General features: G+C 42.3%; 1 protein-coding gene across 5 annotated transcripts in view; it reads right to left on the bottom strand.

The window, feature by feature from the left end:
• The window catches only part of LOC411201 (discoidin domain-containing receptor 2), a 138803-nt gene that overhangs the window by 61726 nt on the left and 57573 nt on the right, over positions 1–19504 (bottom strand). For all 5 annotated transcript variants that reach the window (XM_006568367.3, XM_006568371.3, XM_006568366.3 and 2 more), the window contains exons 2-3: positions 12009–12190; positions 6493–6598 (exon numbers count right to left, since the gene is read on the bottom strand). In XM_006568367.3, the coding sequence (XP_006568430.1) occupies positions 6493–6598; positions 12009–12111 (209 nt within the window). In that variant the 5' untranslated portion in view covers positions 12112–12190. The remainder of the gene's footprint in view (positions 1–6492; positions 6599–12008; positions 12191–19504) is intronic.

The raw sequence follows: 19504 nt of genomic DNA, 5'->3' as shown, positions 1-19504 counted from the left end.
TATTACGCGCTCTAACAACCTTCCATTCTCGAAACTTTCCGCGGCGATTCAACAATCTCAACTTTCTTACGATCTCTATCTCATCGCACGCCAACTCTACTTTTATTTTTTTTCGTCCTCCCTTTCGTTTCGATCACGCATTTTCCTTCGATCGAAAAAGGGGAATGTTGTTCATCGAAGGAAATTTCCCCGTTTATTTACTATGCTTGTCACTTCGTTATTCGACGAAGGAACGATCTCGAAATTAAACGATATCGGAGACGCGATCGAAGGTTTACGAGATCGGGGGAGCAATAAACGGTTATCGCCGATATCCACTCGAGAGAGGGAACTGTCTTTTCTTCAAAGGTTCGCGTTTCGCGTTTCTCTCCCTCGCGAAATCAACGATACTTGGAAAACGGATTATCGCGCCACCTTGTTTCACCGATCTTCTTCGATCTATTCGCTTGGAGGAATATCGAGATTCGGATCCGACACCCGTGCAAATTGAATTCCGCTTTTCGATTCTCTCCGCGTTGTCGTCGAGAAACGATCGATTCGGCCAACAACCGACTCTTCTTACGAATTACACTGGCTGCCCTCCTCTCTCCAGAAATTTTCCACTTCTTTTCCGCTTCTTATCGCGATTTTATCGGATGCCCCGACATTTTATGGAAGCTTTTCTTTTTTTCTTACAGAAGGAACGAACAATGGATCCACTGCGCACCCCTTTAAGATGGAGAATGGGATTCAGCCGAGGAGACGAGGTTGGTAATCGACCGGTTCGACGTAAAGCTGGCTCATACACCTTATCTTCGCTTTCTAAATTACAGCGTGTCGAGTAATGAAACTGCGCGAAACCCATTCGCTGCAATTTTATCGCGCGCTCGTTCCTCGTCGCGCGCATCGGTCGCCGCTGCTATTATTCCTTTATCGTATCGCGACGCGTCGCGTTCCACCGCGAGTTTAATTTTTTTACGGAGCACTCGTACTCGCGGGAAAAAAGCGCAGTATCGGTGGAAAACTGTTTTCGTTGGGAACGAGAAGGTTGTCTAGGAAAATATTCCTTCCCTTCAAAGGAGACGATTAATTTCACACCAGCTTTTATTGCTTTATCGTGAACGTGGGCGACGAGAGAGAGAATAGTTTCTGATATTTTTTCTTTCTTCGTTTTTTAATTCGAAAAATACTTGGATGATTTTTTAATTCAACGAATATGATAATTTACGTAACTTTTTTCTTCTGTAAAATAAATTTGAGATTTAAATTTCTTGATTCTTCGAAGCATAGAATTCATCTTTAGAATTAAAAATTGTTATTAATTTAAGAGGATAATTATCTCAATTTATCAAAGTGAAAATGCATACGACCAATAAAATTACTTTTATTAAAAAAGAAAAAACATTTATGCAAGTTTTAAAAAACGTGCGTTTTCCAGGATATCGAGCAGAAAGAAGAAGAAGAAGTAAAAGAAACTGTCCCATCCCATAGAAAAGTTGAAAAAGCCAGCGATTGGCGCGTTTTCATCTGGTTCGCGAGCATAAAAATAATAACAAACAGGGGGAGACGAGTTTTTACGAGTTAAACGAGCCATCGAATCGCCTTCTCCAATTTTTCCCACCCTCCAAAGTACATTCACCTCCTCTCCTCTTCCTCCCCCGCGGGCTAATTCCAATTGAATTTACCCGCTGAATCGGTTGCGACTTTGCCTTTTCACTTCTCAATCGCAATTTCTCCCCGGGAACGTAAGGAGTCTTCCTGTACACCAGAAGTCTCAGCATCTTAATTGCGCCCATTCTGGAAATACCGTTGAACGAGAAGAACAGCGAGAAAAGGAAAACAGAGAGAAAGAGGGAAGACGATTCTCAAAGAGAGTGGAGCAGCCGGTTCCGCTTCTCTTACGAAAATTGTTGCGTTGTGGGCGCGTTTCATATGGAAAACGATCGTTTCACGCTTCCTCGAGAACGCTTCTCTCCCAGATTTCTCCCCTTCCCTCTCCTTTCAACGGGAGAGAAAGAGAAAGATGTTCGAGGGAGAGAAAACTTCCATTCCCTTTCCTCCACCCCTCGTTTCGTTTCGCCATTCTTTCTTTCTCTTCACGCTTCTTTCCCCCGCGCGTCTTTGGGGATTGGCCGATCGATCAACCCGGCTCAAATTAAATTATCGCGCCACCGCATTTTCAACGGCCGGTGCTTAATATATGAGGGTGAACGAATAAACGTTTCAATTAAATTACACCGTGTTTGACGTCCGCGCCAACTTTTCGATCCTGTCCGAGACAATTTCTCCTTTTTTTCTCTTTCAATCCCTCACCTGCGCATACACGTGTATATATATATATAGTACGCGTCGAAACACGGTCGATCGACGCGAATTTATCGCCACTTCGACACGTTCCAAGCTTCCACCTATCTATTCTCGCCATTTTCAACGCTGTTCCCATCCCAGCCGCGCTTCTTTCTCCCTCTTCTTTGTCCTCTCGACAAATTTTCAAATAGTTATCCAAGATTGACCAGGAATACGTACATCGACTCGCTGGATCTTAATTGAAACGTTCCCTTTCCAGTCTTTTCTTTCCCCTTCGAATGTATAAATACAACACGCGTTTCCTTTCATATATCGATCGCGCGAATTTCGGGACGAAAATCCAAAAAAAACTCTCTCCAGAGCACGAAGCTCAATTCTCTCTCTCAAAACTCAATCACTGTGAATATCCCTTTCTCAAATTCCAATCCCTTAAAAGAATAACCACACCTTTGAAACATCCCTCTCCTTCGATTTCAACTTATTATCGCGCCCACCCACCGCTATTTTATCCGATGGAGAGAGATGTCGCATCGAGGAACGCGCACCTCCGCCACGCTTCCAAACTTCCACCTTCCGCCGCGTGTATTAAATTAGACGGTGACGCGGGCGAGCGAAGGAGGCTGTTGGTTGCACAGCGCCCCGGAGCTCATCAAGAGTCAGAGGCCCATTCACCCGGTCATTGTCTGCGGTAATGGAATGTATTAATATCGGAGAGCCCGCGGGGCCGACGTCCTCCCTCCCTCTCTCTCCCTTCCTCCCCTCTTCTCCCGCGTCGGATCTAGGCTCTAGACAACCGCACCACCGCCAAACCAGGCCGGATACGTCCCGCGGGACGGGATATTCGTATAAACCGTTGTTGCATTGCAACAACCGCCGTTGAATACTGGACCCTAACGCATTAATATCTAAACGGCGGCAACGGAAAGAGGAGGGAAAAGGGGAGAGGAGAGAGAGGAGAGCGGCGCACGCGCTCGCCATTCGCGGGTTGCGAGGGCCGCCGACTCTTTTTCCAAATTTTAATAATTATAAAATTTCATTTCAATCCATATTTTTCAATCAAAGATCTTTTATATTATTCATTTTTATATTTATTAATTTTCAATTTCCTTATCATCTAGAAGATCCAGATAATTTTAAAATTGCAAATAAATACTTCAACTCATATTATATAAACCTGAATGATATTTTTTTATTTGCATATTCAATTTTACGAGCAATTTCTAATAAATTAGGAGGTGTAATCGGATTAGTAATATCAATTCTAATTCAAATTAATAAATAATAAATTTAATATTTTAAATAAAATTTATTATTGAATTTTTATTAATAATTTTATCTTATTAACATGATTAGGCAAACAACGTCTCACCCGTGATAATTGTATCAGGGTTGCTTGCTCGAGGAGGGCTTTCTAAAGGCCGAATAAAGAAACGAATGAAGGTTGATTCGAATTTCTGAGATGGATTTAATCGTTTCGTAGAAAGATCTTATAATACGAAACAAGGAATTCCTTGGTTGAAATTAGCCAATTGATTCGAATAAAATTTAGAGGGTAAAGGATTGTATATCGATAAATTTTTGCGAATTCCTTCGCCCGTTTTAATCCCCGTATCGATTAAAAGAAAGGAAAAAGGGGTGGAATTCGTTAAATTTCTTCGAATTATTCAATCCCTCGCTCTATCGTTCTACGCGCCCCGCGCATTGTTATACCGCATTGTCATGTAAAATTGCTTATTAGCGGACAAAAGAGGGGAAGGGGGGGAGGGCTACGTGATCGCATGAATGGAAGGCCGATGAATATGGAACGAGGTTTGCACGAGGCTCGATCAGCCCGGAATTATCCAACTATCGTCCGGCTGGATTAATTGCGCGGCTTCGATAAACACAGGCCGCGAAAGGAAGAGTTTCCGCGTAAATATTAATTAGAAGCGCGGAAAAGTATGGGAGAGGACACGTGATTTAATTGATCGCGCTGTTATCTCCGGGGATTTATTCTTCCTGGAATATGCATCAACCTTTCGATTAGAATTCATCAACTTTCTCCTGCACCGAGAATCGAATCTCCTTTTTCCAACACGCGCGCGAAGAATTTACTTTCTCTTCGATTCTAGAAACGAACGAGGTAAATTTAATTTTAATTAATCGGTGTACGGATGAATTCTCGCCTTCTCTCACCTATCTTGATCTAAATAAAATAACTGATTAATATTCGTTCGACAAATTCTTTTAATTCATAATCGATTTGAAATTTTGTTCAATATTTTCTACTTTCTTTCGTATTCGATCGATTTTTCTATAATAATGCGTTAAACGTATCCTCAAAAACAAATATCTAATCCAATCTATCTTCTTTTTTCCTCCCATTCTTTCATTTTCGTTTCATTTCAGCCGCGCGACGGCTGAAAAACGGTCGTCCCGAGGTTTTCGCCGTATATAAAACGAGGAGGGGGAGGAAAAAAGCCGACGCGGTCAGATTAGAAATAATTACCTCCGCTCTGCCCTCTTTGTTTACGCGTGATAACGTGTTCCGCGTCGCGCACGCAAACTCGACAAACCGGATTTCACGTATTAACCCGTGCCGCGTCGCGGTTTTTTAGTATTCATAGGGAAACGCGTGGCCGGGGAATCCGCGTGTCCCTATTAACGAATCCTGAAATATTAATTTTCCTCCTCCGAGCCGAGTTTTCGACCGCGATTAAACTGTCTGCCGCGTCACGAGGGGGCCGTTGATTTACCTTTCCACCGTACGTCTCCGCGAATTTCCTTCCTCCTCCTCCTCCTCCTCTTTCCCCTCTTCCCCCTTTTCGACACGCATCGCCACCGAAATGAATTATTCACCCGATAACCGCTCGGACGACGTCGTACGTCGAGTAATTATCTTAGTATAATTGTACGAGTAAATCGAAATCTCGAAAGGACGACTCTCTCTCTCTCTCTCCTCTCCCCTGTGGGGAGTCGTTTCTTCGCAATGTTCGAGTGATTTAAACGTAAGATAATATTTCGCGGAGGAAACGAGACCGATAAATTTTCCCCGCCTCGCGTGTATCGCGAGATCGCTTAATCCGAGTTCTAACCAGAGAGATCATTCTCCTCTATTTTCTGATCGGCATCGATTATACAAACGATGGTTATATTTTTCAAACGAATAAACCAGCGATAAGCGTCTCTTTAATCTTCCATAAACTATCGCGCCTGTATATATATACGTATATACGTATGTATACTTTTGCCAAGTTTTCACTTGCTTTGGTCACGTTCCACGGATTGATGGGAAACAATATTTCCGCTATCCCCCATCGGTTAAACAAAGCAAATAAATCCTATTTCTATCCCGGGCAAATGGAATTCTTCGCACCTTGCTGCCTTCAGCCACGCGCCGCGATCAAATCGACGCGTACAACGATCGTGTTGTATCTTCGATTTATTCGAACGCGATTCAAACTTTATCATTATTATCCAACTTATTTCGCCTCGAATAAATTCCCTTCCCTGTCTAATATTCCGCTTCTTCCCCCCCCTCCAAGATATCACCGCTCAAATTTCCCTCCTCGATCGACTAAAACCCTCGATCGACCCACGCTCTCCTCGTCACGCTCTAGACGAGACGCAATTTCATCGCGCCAAACCGTCTTCCCTGAACCCATTGTCTCGCGAAATCCATCGTTATAACGGCCATTCGCGGAATCGGAGGCTGTGTATGTGTATCATCGCGTCAACCATAAACGCAGGCAGGATCCTATTGAACCCGGCCTATAATAGCCTAATCTCCACTTCAACCTAGGTCTAGGATCTCGAGAATTCGGATATTCCACGAATCTTATGTATTCGATTATATTTCGAATGATTCGAGAGCTTAAAAAAAGAAATCGTATCCAAAAATTTAAAAGCGAGAAAATCTGGGCCTATAATAGCCTAGCCTCGTCGACTTAAGCCGATTAGAATCTCAAAATTACGAGAGTCGAAAGAATTCCACTCGGGAATCTTAAATTGATTCGATGGCAAAAAATTTAGAGCGAGAAAACTCTGGACGCGAAGCAGCTGCACAGTACACACACATACACACACACACACACACGTAAGCGTATCGTTGCCGCGTGGCGGTCGATCGCAATTGGACGGATAGGTCGACGCAACGACAACAAAAGTCACCGGATAGATATGGATGACGAATGGTCGGCCATCGAGATGAAAAAAAGGTTCGCTTACCGTGCCAGGTGGGGGCCAACGTTTCCCGTGTCGAACGTGGAGCTTGCCGTGATATCCGCGTCCGGGATCGCGCCCGATTCCATGCCGAGCGGCGCGATGCATTGGGCTGAAACAAACGAAAAGAAATCGGGTTAAACAGAGTCGTCTTCGAGACGCGTTCTCTTGGCACGGGGCCAACAATACACATATACACCGACTATAGGTGGAGAAAAAAAAGGAGGGGGGAGAGTCGTATCGATGCTTCGTCCTCGCCACCGGATCATAAACGGTTAAATAACCGAGCTAACCGCTAGATATGAATCCGTCGGTTTACGTTTCTCGGTATACGATCTCCGCATCCCTCTCCCCTCTCCCCATCGAAGCTGGAAGAGTTAGGACTACCTCAACGTTTTCCTATCTTCGGCAACGATCAAATTGTTTCACGAGGGAACACGGCGGCGTTACCAGGAACCGGGCAAACTCTTATCTCGATACGATATTGTTCCTCCACTCCTGGCCGCGTTATATTTACGATTTTGCTATACGGTTGCGCGACGGCGAAAACTACGAGAGAAAGAGAGAGCGAACGATCTCACAGGTAACGAGACACACCGACGCTTTCGGGACGTTGTACGCGTGGCTCGATAAATTGTCGATGGAGTTGAAATTACGATTCGAACGGCGGCCCGTGTAAATTGAAATTCTCTGAAATTGAGTATTATCATTGACACTCGCGCGATTTCATCATGATCGCGCCGGGTGAATATTCGCGTTTCGCACTGGGAACAGCGATATTCGCTTGCCCACTTACAACGGTGTTCGATGATTCATTTCGTTGTCCGATAATTAGGAAAGAATTGGCCGTGGATCGATCATTATTCGTGAAAGATAATTAAAGACGATTAAAATCGAGGATGTATATTTAAATAAGGATTAACTATTAAATCTCTCTCTCTCTCTATCAAATAGAATTTTTAAATGGTTAAAATAGACGGAAAAGAGAACGCGTACACGTTCGAGATTAATCGATGCTTTACTGGTCATACTCGTTGAATCGAAAAAAAAATCGAGCGATATAATAATGGGGAATAAAGCGATCCGCGTTTACGGGAAATTCGAATTACCGGTATAATAATCAAGTACGAACAAATCTGTCGAATATTGTGCAACGATAAATTTTCAATCGTGCATAAATTTGTCCAAAGAAATAATTTGGATAATTTGGATTGAACGGATTCGCAACTCTCCGATATTATATAGAAAATTTCCGAAATTACGAACGGAATCAAGTACGAGGAACGCGTCGAGTCCCGTGTAACGATAAATTCGTACAGCAACCTCGGTGGTTCCGATTATCGAGGCTGCGCGCGCGCCACTCCCATCGATTCCAATCTATGCATACATTCGGGCCTCTATCGCCTAACTAAAACGGTAAAATTTGCGTCGTTTGCCGTCCAATACTCGAGGAATATAAACGTATATATAATTCCGGATATCGAGTGCAGGTGCACCGGAACAACGCGAGTGGGCGAGAATGCAGCTTTGTGCCGCGAGCGGGCAGAGGCTCCGTGAGAATTAATGGCGGGGAATTCGAGGGTTATAACGGAAGGAATCCGTGCTAAGCCATCGAGAAACAGAACGGCCGCGCATAGGTGGTGGCTGGACCATTAATATTATCGGCCAAACTTTGCTCTCCATCCTTGGACGAATCCGCGACGTCGTAATTCCTCCCTTCGATCCGGCAGAGAGAGGGGGGAGATCGGCGTTATCATTGTAAGATGAAATTCCTACAGATTGCGAGCTCGTCGCGAAAACGACGTTAGTCTGTGCTTCGAACCGGGTAACGAAGTAACTCGCGTGTAAATGAATTAATTTCTACGCGAACTTGCGAGTCGCGCGGAACATGTACTCCTCCCGATGGGGAGGGGGGGAACTGGGGCATCGATGAAACTTGACGGCGTTCTCCTCGAGTTCTTTTTTTTCGAGAGGGGGAAAGAGAGGGGGATTATCGTCGAAGAAAATATCGAACGATTTAAATAAATTTTATTTCGAAAATGTACAGACGTGTAAAAATATATTTCTTTTTTTTTTTTCGCTTTTAGAGGTAAAAAAAAAACGAATCGAATTGCGAAAACTCGCGTCCCCGGTGATTTTTATTTTTAAAACCGGAAACTGTCAAATAAATACGTACATCTGATGTTAAATTACAAAAGCTTTCCGCTTGTTACAAAATATTACGAATAATGAAATTTAAATAGAATTGAATTAAAATGAATTACAAACGATAATAATAATAATAATAATAATAATATCACGAATAATGTATAAATTATCGAATTCTAAAATAATCGTATAAATCCCTTTCTTTCTCCTTTGATTTCACATTTTTAATTTATATAACGTTGAAATTTTTCAATTCGAATTTTCTACCGTTTCGATCATTATCATTCGTTATCATTCCAATTCGGAGCCCTGAGTTAATCCCATTTCGATATTTCTTCTTTAAAAAAAAAAAACGCATAAAAGTATCAATAACACACTTGCATAAATTAATATCTACTGCAGTTCGAACCTGACGAATTTTCACTGGCAAAAATTCTTTCGAACACACTTAGATCGCATTGCGGATACAATCCCTCTCCCCCTCCCACTTACCCCAAATCCTCCTTTCATTTTAATTTCAACCTCACGTTTCAACCTCTCTATCTATCTATCCCCAATCTAAAAAAAAAAAAAAAAAAAAATTCCAATTGCAAAAAGAAAGTAACGGGCGAGTAACAACTCTTTAACTCGCTGCCGCGAATTATTTTCCAAACGGAGGGCTTGATCAACGACGAGAATCAATAACGATCCACGTGGAAAAGACAAAGCGGGGACAGAGAGAATCGGGCACGCTATTACTATTAATGAAGCCTCGATATATCGCCCCCACCCTCGCAACTGTCGCCGCAACTTTCCCCCCTTCTCGCGACGGTAAACTCGAATCGATTCCCCGTTTCCTTTGTCGGCGCCTCGTCCTCCTCCCTAACGAGCCCCTCCTCCCCGCCATCAGATATCGCGTTCATAAATCGATCGCGAATAATAACAATTTCGAGGTGGCGAGAACTTAACAGTTCCCCGTTTTAATCCCACCCTCTCGGTCTCTCTTTCTTTTTGCTTCGCTTCCTCGACTCGCGTTTCACGTCCTCCTCATTCGTGCAACGTTGCGTCGTGTTCTCGTCAACGCGAAACGTCATTAATTGCTTCTGCTCTATTGACACAGGGATGAACACAGGGCCACTTCTTTCAATCGGTTTCCAGGAAATTTATATTGCAATTAGAGATCCGGGTATTCGATACAATCCCACGTTCCCATTTCTTTAATTGAAAAAAGAATTCCCCTTTTCGCTTATGCTTCTTCCCTCTCTGTTTGTACACTCTTCTCTGTCTCTCTCTTTCTTTTTCCTTCTCGCAGGCCAACCTACGAAGGATTCCGAATTGATTCCACGGCAACGATCTCTATGTACTCCATTAACGAGCCCCTTTTCCTGTTTCTCAGGCAAATGAGTTGAAGTTGAGGACACGGGAAGGGAAAAAAAGCGTGTCCGTTATGGTTTTTATAGAATCGATGCGTCTAGCCGCGAATATGTAAAGGCGTGAAATATAAAGGTGAAATTCTAAGACGGGATATTGGGATTTTTTTTCAATACTGTACAACAACCGGCAACAACCGGTTTCTTTCGAAACGATCGCGACGTTTATCGCCCTCGTTTCGAATTCTCGCGATGCTCTCGCGTAGCAACAGGTTAATACGTTAGCCGTTTCGAAAAGAGAGAGAGAGAGAGAGTCTCGCGATAAGCAAGTATATACTTGGCAGCGATTTTTCGAATATCGATTCGGGAAATTTTACGCCACGTTTTACGATACTACCGGTAGTTTAAGCCAATACGATCGTGTATCCTTATTTATCGATTATTTCTCCAGGATCGAACACTTCTGTCTCTTCTGTGCCTAGTAATCGAGATTATTTATTTTAAATTACTGCTTACGATCCTCCGTAAGGCAAAGAAAAAAGTATTCGATCACCGTCTTCGAAATAGAATAATCTATCTAAAATTAAATTTCCGTGGAAAAGTTGTACGAGGATTAATTTAGTAAATGATGTGTAAAAAAGAAGAAAATTTTTAGAAAAATTACAATTCCAATGGTAATCGAGATGTTAAATCTGACAGATTTATGAAATCGATCGATTATAATTAAAAATTGCAAATAGAAAATGATAAACGGAAAGATTTTAAACTCGTATTAAGACTCGAAGTAGCGTTTATCGTATCTATGTATAACTTGTTGTTCAAATTGAATATCGTGAACTCGTTAAAAGAAAATGTAACGCGGATGACAGATCGTTTAGCGAAGTTAACGGGGTCCGTTGGATGCTGACTAAGCCACTCCGACATGCAAATCGATTCAAGCTTTTTCGTACGGGCCGATGATCGATTAAACGCTCGATGAGGACAACTTGTGAGACGTCTACCGCGGGAAATTTACTTGGACGTTTATTGAACCATTAAATTTCAGGGACCTTTATCGAGGGTGGGTGGAATTTGACTGAAAGTGCCACTAGAGTAGAGATATTCGGCTATCCCTTGTGAAAGGAATATTTTGAGCGAGAGAGAAAGAGAGAGGGAGAGAGAGAAAGAGAGAGAGGGGAAAAAAGGAGGGTATTTTTAGGTTGTACGTGCTGTTTTACGATCGAATAAGATTCCATTACATCATACTTGATATTTCGCGGCGTTTCTTTTTAGGATTAGAATTCTTTGAAAATTATTCTTTCTCGACGGAAGAATTACTACCAGCCTCCTTCGAAAATAAGATAAAAGTCGATGTAAAAATACGATCAATTTTACGATCGTAATCTAAGATAAAAACAAAGGATCGATATTGTCAAACGTTCGAATCTCAACGACGAGAAATATATATTCGCAGATGCACATTTAATTTCAAAGTAATGCAAGAATGTTAAACGCAAGGTGCAATCCATCGCGACTGAATCCAATCGAAAATCGAAAGTCCCGAATAATGATTCTCCAGCTCGCATACGTTCGTGGCGCGCATCGTACTACAAGACTCGATTTTCGATTCCAAACCGTGGAAAATTGATCGATCCTTAAGTAATTTGGATCGAACGAAATCGAACGGTTGCATGGCATCGATAGCAACAATCACGAATTACCGATCCATCAACGACGGTGATCGTTGCGACGCTCAAAAGTTTCACTCGAAAAAGTTTCGAATTCGAGGAGGCTATGTGCCTTCCTGCAAGAGAAGGGATGGGTAGAGAGAGAGAGAGAGAGGGGGAGAGAGGGGTTGTAAATCCAACGGCGAGTGAACGCGGATCGAAAGTTCGTCGACTGCGGTGAAGCGCCACGTGGTATATCGCCGCGGTGGCGATCGTTTCCCTCGTTAATAAGTTATGGGCCAAGTTTTCGCGATGAAAACTGTAAAGGTTGGACGGGGAATGAGCAGATTACACAGGTAGTGGTACGTTGGTTACTTACAAAGGTCTACGGCCACCGTGCTGTCGGCCAGAACGAGAAAAAGCATGAGGTGGACGGCAGGTATCGCCCTCCCGGCGAAGAAGAAACCGAAGCTTTTCACCATAGCTCCCGTTTCACGCGAGGGCTTCACCCTCGCCCTTTTCTCACCGTGACTCCGCCCGTGCCATTTCTGCCTCGTCAACCTGGAACAAAGAAAAACAAAAAAAAAATACAAAGAAATGTTAGGAGAGAAAGAGAAAGAGAAAGAAAGAGAAAGAGAAAGAGAAAGAGGGAGGGAGAGAAATAGTGAGAGAAAGAGAAAGAGAGAAAGAAAGAGAAAGAGGGAGAAAGAGAAAGAGAGAGAGAAGGAGGAAGAGAGAGAAATAGAAAGAAAGACAGAGAGAGACAGAGAGAGAGAGAAGAGAGAGAGGAGAAACAGAAAGAGAGAAAGAGAGAGAGAGAGAAAGAGAGAGAGAGGGAGGGGGAGAGAGAGAGAGAAAGAAAGATAGACAAAGAGAGGGGGAGAGAGAGAGGGAGAGAGAGAGGGGGAGAGAGAGAGAGAGAGAGAGAGAGAGAGAGAGAGAGAGAGAGAGAGAGAGAGATCTCTAACGACGCGGTTACGAAGTGCGTAGCCTAGGGGGTAGATATTCGAGTGGCGACGAGTTTCGTTGTTTCTCGCTCATTCGTTTCGTTCCAACGCCTCTCGCAGTCGGCCAAGCTCTCCACCCCGGCGACTTCGTTATGGGGAAGGATACTCCAGAGGAGATGACAAGGAGGTGAGAAAGTCGAGTGTCGATCATCGATTTTATCTCGAAATGAAAATACCGCGGGATTGCTTTTCAATTTACCCCGTTGGATTTCTATATTGATTTTTCACTTGTTGCGCTGATTTGCAAATCTTTCGAGAATAAGCTCCCGTGAAAGAGAACGTGGATTATGAAATTTGCACTCAAGGATCTTCGAGCGCGATTAGAGATTTACAGTTAATACAGGGATTTGCGAAACCTATGGCACGAGATAAAAATAAGGAATTGATAAAAATAAGGAGAAGGGGGAATTGATAAAAATAAGGAGGAGGAGGAATTGATAAAAATAAGGAGATGGAGGAATTGATAAAAATAAGGAGGAGGAGGAATTGATAAAAATAAGGAGATGGAGGAATTAGTATGGCAAACGCGAACGATGGATTATGAAATTTGCACTTAAGGATCTTTGAGCGCGATTAGAGATTTACAGTTAATACGGGGATTTGCGAAACCTTTGGCACGAGATAAAAATAAGGAATTGATAAAAATAAGGAGGAGGAGGAATTGATAAAAATAAGGAGGAGGAGGAATTGATAAAAATAAGGAGAAGGGGGAATTGATAAAAATAAGGAGAAGGGGGAATTGATAAAAATAAGGAGGAGGAGGAATTGATAAAAATAAGGAGATGGAGGAATTGATAAAAATAAGGAGATGGAGGAATTGATAAAAATAAGGGGGCGGAGGAATTAGTATGGCAAACGCGAACGATGGATTCTGAAATTTGCACTCAAGGATCTTTGAGCGCGATTAGAGATTTACAGTTAATACGGGGATTTGCGAAACCTTTGGCACGACATAAAAATAAGGAATTGATAAAAATAAGGAGGAGGAGGAATTGATAAAAATAAGGAGATGGAGGAATTGATAAAAATAAGGAGATGGAGGAATTGATAAAAATAAGGGGGCGGAGGAATTAGTATGGCAAACGCGAACGATGGATTGTGAAATTTGCACTCAAGGATCTTTGAGCGCGATTAGAGATTTACAGTTAATACGAGGATTTGCGAAATCTTTGGCACGAGATAAAAATAAGGAATTGATAAAAATAAGGAGGAGGAGGAATTGATAAAAATAAGGAGATGGAGGAATTGATAAAAATCAGGAGGAGGAGGAATTGATAAAAATAAGGAGGAGGAGGAATTGATAAAAATAAGGAGATGGAGGAATTGATAAAAATAAGGAGATGGAGGAATTGATAAAAATAAGGGGGCGGAGGAATTAGTATGGCAAACGCGAACGATGGATTGTGAAATTTGCACTCAAGGATCTTTGAGCGCGATTAGAGATTTACAGTTAATACGGGGATTTGCGAAACCTTTGGCACGAGATAAAAATAAGGAATTGATAAAAATAAGGAGGAGGAGGAATTGATAAAAATAAGGAGATGGAGGAATTGATAAAAATAAGGAGGAGGAGGAATTGATAAAAATAAGGAGAAGGGGGAATTGATAAAAATAAGGAGGAGGAGGAATTGATAAAAATAAGGAGATGGAGGAATTGATAAAAATAAGGAGATGGAGGAATTGATAAAAATAAGGAAGAGGAGGAATTGATAAAAATAAGGAGGAGGAGGAATTGATAAAAATAAGGAGATGGAGGAATTGATAAAAATAAGGAGGAGGAGGAATTGATAAAAATAAGGAGATGGAGGAATTGATAAAAATCAGGAGGAGGAGGAATTGATAAAAATAAGGAGATGGAGGAATTGATAAAAATAAGGAGGAGGGGGAATTGATAAAAATCAGGAGGAGGAGGAATTGATAAAAATAAGGAGGAGGAGGAATTGATAAAAATAAGGGGGCGGAGGAATTAGTATGGCAAACGCGAACGATGGATTGTGAAATTTGCACTCAAGGATCTTTGAGCGCGATTAGAGATTTACAGTTAATACAAGGATTTGCGAAATCTTTGGCAGGAGATAAAAATAAGGAATTGATAAAAATAAGGAGGAGGAGGAATTGATAAAAATAAGGAGATGGAGGAATTGATAAAAATAAGGAGGAGGAGGAATTGATAAAAATAAGGAGGAGGAGGAATTGATAAAAATAAGGAGATGGAGGAATTGATAAAAATAAGGAGGAGGAGGAATTGATAAAAATAAGGAGGAGGAGGAATTGATAAAAATAAGGAAGAGGAGGAATTAGTATGGCAAACGCGAACGATGGATTATGAAATTTGCACTCAAGAATCTTTGAGCGCGATTAGAGATTTACAGTTAATACGGGGATTTGCGAAACCTTTGGCACGAGATAAAAATAAGGAATTGATAAAAATAAGGAGGAGGAGGAATTGATAAAAATAAGGAGGAGGAGGAATTGATAAAAATAAGGAGGAGGAGGAATTGATAAAAATAAGGAGGAGGAGGAATTGATAAAAATAAGGAGGAGGAGGAATTGATAAAAATAAGGAGATGGAGGAATTGATAAAAATAAGGAGATGGAGGAATTGATAAAAATAAGGAGGAGGAGGAATTGATAAAAATAAGGAAGAGGAGGAATTGATAAAAATAAGGAAGAGGAGGAATTAGTATGGCAAACGCGAACGATGGATTATGAAATTTGCACTCAAGGATCTTTGAGCGCGATTAGAGATTTACAGTTAATACGGGGATTTGCGAAACCTTTGGCACGAGATAAAAATAAGGAATTGATAAAAATAAGGAGGAGGAGGAATTGATAAAAATAAGGAGATGGAGGAATTGATAAAAATAAGGAGGAGGAGGAATTGATAAAAATAAGGAGAAGGGGGAATTGATAAAAATAAGGAGAAGGGGGAATTGATAAAAATAAGGAGGAGGAGGAATTGATAAAAATAAGGAGATGGAGGAATTGATAAAAATAAGGAGATGGAGGAATTGATAAAAATAAGGGGGCGGAGGAATTAGTATGGCAAACGCGAACGATGGATTGTGAAATTTGCACTCAAGGATCTTTGAGCGCGATTAGAGATTTACAGTTAATACGAGGATTTGCGAAATCTTTGGCACGAGATAAAAATAAGGAATTGATAAAAATAAGGAGGAGGAGGAATTGATAAAAATAAGGAGATGGAGGAATTGATAAAAATCAGGAGGAGGAGGAATTGATAAAAATAAGGAGGAGGAGGAATTGATAAAAATAAGGAGATGGAGGAATTGATAAAAATAAGGAGGAGGAGGAATTGATAAAAATAAGGAGATGGAGGAATTGATAAAAATCAGGAGGAGGAGGAATTGATAAAAATAAGGAGATGGAGGAATTGATAAAAATAAGGAGGAGGGGGAATTGATAAAAATCAGGAGGAGGAGGAATTGATAAAAATAAGGAGGAGGAGGAATTGATAAAAATAAGGGGGCGGAGGAATTAGTATGGCAAACGCGAACGATGGATTGTGAAATTTGCACTCAAGGATCTTTGAGCGCGATTAGAGATTTACAGTTAATACAAGGATTTGCGAAATCTTTGGCAGGAGATAAAAATAAGGAATTGATAAAAATAAGGAGGAGGAGGAATTGATAAAAATAAGGAGATGGAGGAATTGATAAAAATAAGGAGGAGGAGGAATTGATAAAAATAAGGAGGAGGAGGAATTGATAAAAATAAGGAGATGGAGGAATTGATAAAAATAAGGAGGAGGAGGAATTGATAAAAATAAGGAGGAGGAGGAATTGATAAAAATAAGGAAGAGGAGGAATTAGTATGGCAAACGCGAACGATGGATTATGAAATTTGCACTCAAGAATCTTTGAGCGCGATTAGAGATTTACAGTTAATACGGGGATTTGCGAAACCTTTGGCACGAGATAAAAATAAGGAATTGATAAAAATAAGGAGGAGGAGGAATTGATAAAAATAAGGAGGAGGAGGAATTGATAAAAATAAGGAGGAGGAGGAATTGATAAAAATAAGGAGATGGAGGAATTGATAAAAATAAGGAGATGGAGGAATTGATAAAAATAAGGAGGAGGAGGAATTGATAAAAATAAGGAAGAGGAGGAATTGATAAAAATAAGGAAGAGGAGGAATTAGTATGGCAAACGCGAACGATGGATTATGAAATTTGCACTCAAGGATCTTTGAGCGCGATTAGAGATTTACAGTTAATACGGGGATTTGCGAAACCTTTGGCACGAGATAAAAATAAGGAATTGATAAAAATAAGGAGAAGAAGGAATTGATAAAAATAAGGAGGAGGAGGAATTGATAAAAATAAGGAGGAGGAGGAATTGATAAAAATAAGGAGGAGGAGGAATTGATAAAAATAAGGAGATGGAAGAATTGATAAAAATAAGGAAGAGGAGGAATTGATAAAAATAAGGAGATGGAGGAATTGATAAAAATAAGGGGGCGGAGGAATTAGTACGGCAAACGCGAACGATGGATTATTAAATTTGTACGGAATTCACGTTTGCTCGTTAATTCGCCACTCTTCGAACGAGGGGAAGAGGGGAGAATGTAGTACGTGTAGTAAGTGGTGTAGTAGGAATAATTTAAATTCAAAAAAAATCTCTACTTCTCATACATCAACATGTTTTATCTCGTTTTGCGGAAACGAAACGCGGAGCTTTTTAAACGCGAAACGCAGGAAGCGACAAACGCGATACGAAACGTTTTTCGTCGATAAAACAAAGTTTCATAAGCCGAAACTAACAGAACCGAGCTGAAAACTCGAAAAATAACGCGTTTAAAAAACAAGCCTGAAGGGCTGCCCGGGGTCATTTTGTCCATGTCATCCGATTTTTATTTAGCGGCAGACGGGGTGTTCCGTTAAAACCGATACAGACTCTGCACTCTAATTACGGTTCTTGAATATTTGACGGCTTCTCGTACGCCATCTAAATATGTTCGATATTTCGCAACACCCAATTTGTGCGGAAATTTGTCTCGGTCGAATTAAAATTTGAATCTTTAATGATAACAGACTTCTAGACGTACTCGTTTCAAAGCGTTTCGCTTAAAAATCTATCCTGTCGTTGTTCAACAACGGACGAATGCTAAAAGAATTTCTAAAAGAAAAAAAAAAGAAAAAAGTAATTCAGCTTCCACCGCACCATCGCACGAGAAGAACAAAGCCACTGCTATGCTTGTTTGACTGACGTATCCTCGCGTCACTTACCGTTAACCGATCGCGCGACTGACGCAATCTCGAGACACGGTGTACACAGGCAGCCTCACGAGACACGGGGCAAGCTCGAATAATTAATTCGGTCGCGCGGCGGTAGATGGCTACGGATACATTAGTTGGACAACGCGCGGCTCGATGTTTCGCGGATGCGAGAGAACAGACGTGGAATACGATACACGGAAGGCGCGATCGGACTTTGATCGAGTGCGCGGCGGTAATTGCGCCGGAAGTGAATAAGTAACGGGCGAGACGGTAGTAAGAAGTCGGCCGGTCGTAGGCCTCTCGCGCTCCCCATTAAACATACATGCGGCGACTTACAACGCGGTGGAAAATTCACAACACAGTTTAACGCGCGTACGCTTCGTACGTACACGTTATACACTACACTATATACCTGCGCGTCTCTTCTCTCCTCTCCTCTCTCCCCCCCCTCCACCCTTGGAAAATTCTTTCAACTCGGTCGAGGAATCGTTGAACGAGGCGCGCAAGTGCGCGGTAGCCTCGATTGCTGATCAAACAAAGTGCTCCAACCGCCTGTTATTACCGCCTATCGCGGATGAACTTTCTCCCTCGCGAGATCTCATCCGGCGCATGAAAAAAACCTCGCCTCGAAAAAGAAGGAAAAAGAAATCAAGAAGGAACGGAACGCGTTTCGTTTCGACACTCCACGTGGCGGTGGTGGTGGTGGTGGTGACTCTCGGTGGTTTGCGAGCTTTAAAACATTCCGATCGATCCCCCTTCCTCTCACTCCCTTTATCCCTTCCAATAACGAAATTATTCGTCGATTGTTTTCTTTTCATCTCGGCTCGGGGGTGAAAGCGGATTATCGATGCTCGGCGGGGAGGTATGCGACGCGTCGTTGTCTCGATCGTGGGCCAAGCGTTCCGCGATTATTATTCCATCGACGCGACGAGAGAAGAAGGTCCGTTTCGCGATCGGTATCTCTCTACGTATCCGATCCACACGCATACACACACACACGCGCACACATACCCGTGTACACTCGTGCTACCTGCCTCGTTTACCTCGTGCATACGCGTAAGAGGAAACACGGGTTAAGGGTAGGAGAGGGTATAGAGAGAGAGAGAGAGGGAGGGGCCCGCGGGTTAAACCACGGGTGTAAGCCCTCCCCGTGATATCCTAGTTCGACGCGGAATCTCTTCGTTTGCATAGCAATGAGTTTATGCAGATTAATACACGCGAAACGTCTACGCGTACAACGTCTCGTGGGATGTAAAGCAACCGGTACCTACACGGATCCGCGAGCGTGCATGCATATTTTATTGGCGGCACCCGCCCTCAAGGATCCCCCTCCCCGATCGCGCCAACCCGGGACACGCGTCGCGATGCCTCCACCCGCCATTTGTCTCTCCCTCGCATCTCCGTTCCATTAGTTATAATCCGCGGCTCCCAGACTTTATCGAACAATGGCCCGTGTCGCTCCCCCCTCCCCTTCTCTTTCGCTCGTCTCCAGGACACGATGTTAAGCCAGGCCTACGGCCTACACCGAGGCTGTTTAGCGAATGATGGAGGACCGATACGTGAGGAAGAGGTGGAGGAGGAGGAAGGGAGAGAATATCGATTCGCTCCCTCCTTTCTTTTTTCTCT

This window comes from Apis mellifera, linkage group LG7 (assembly GCF_003254395.2).
Source record: "Apis mellifera strain DH4 linkage group LG7, Amel_HAv3.1, whole genome shotgun sequence".
NCBI classification, from domain to species: domain Eukaryota; kingdom Metazoa; phylum Arthropoda; class Insecta; order Hymenoptera; family Apidae; genus Apis; species Apis mellifera.
This window is presented reverse-complemented; position numbering and strand designations above follow the sequence as displayed.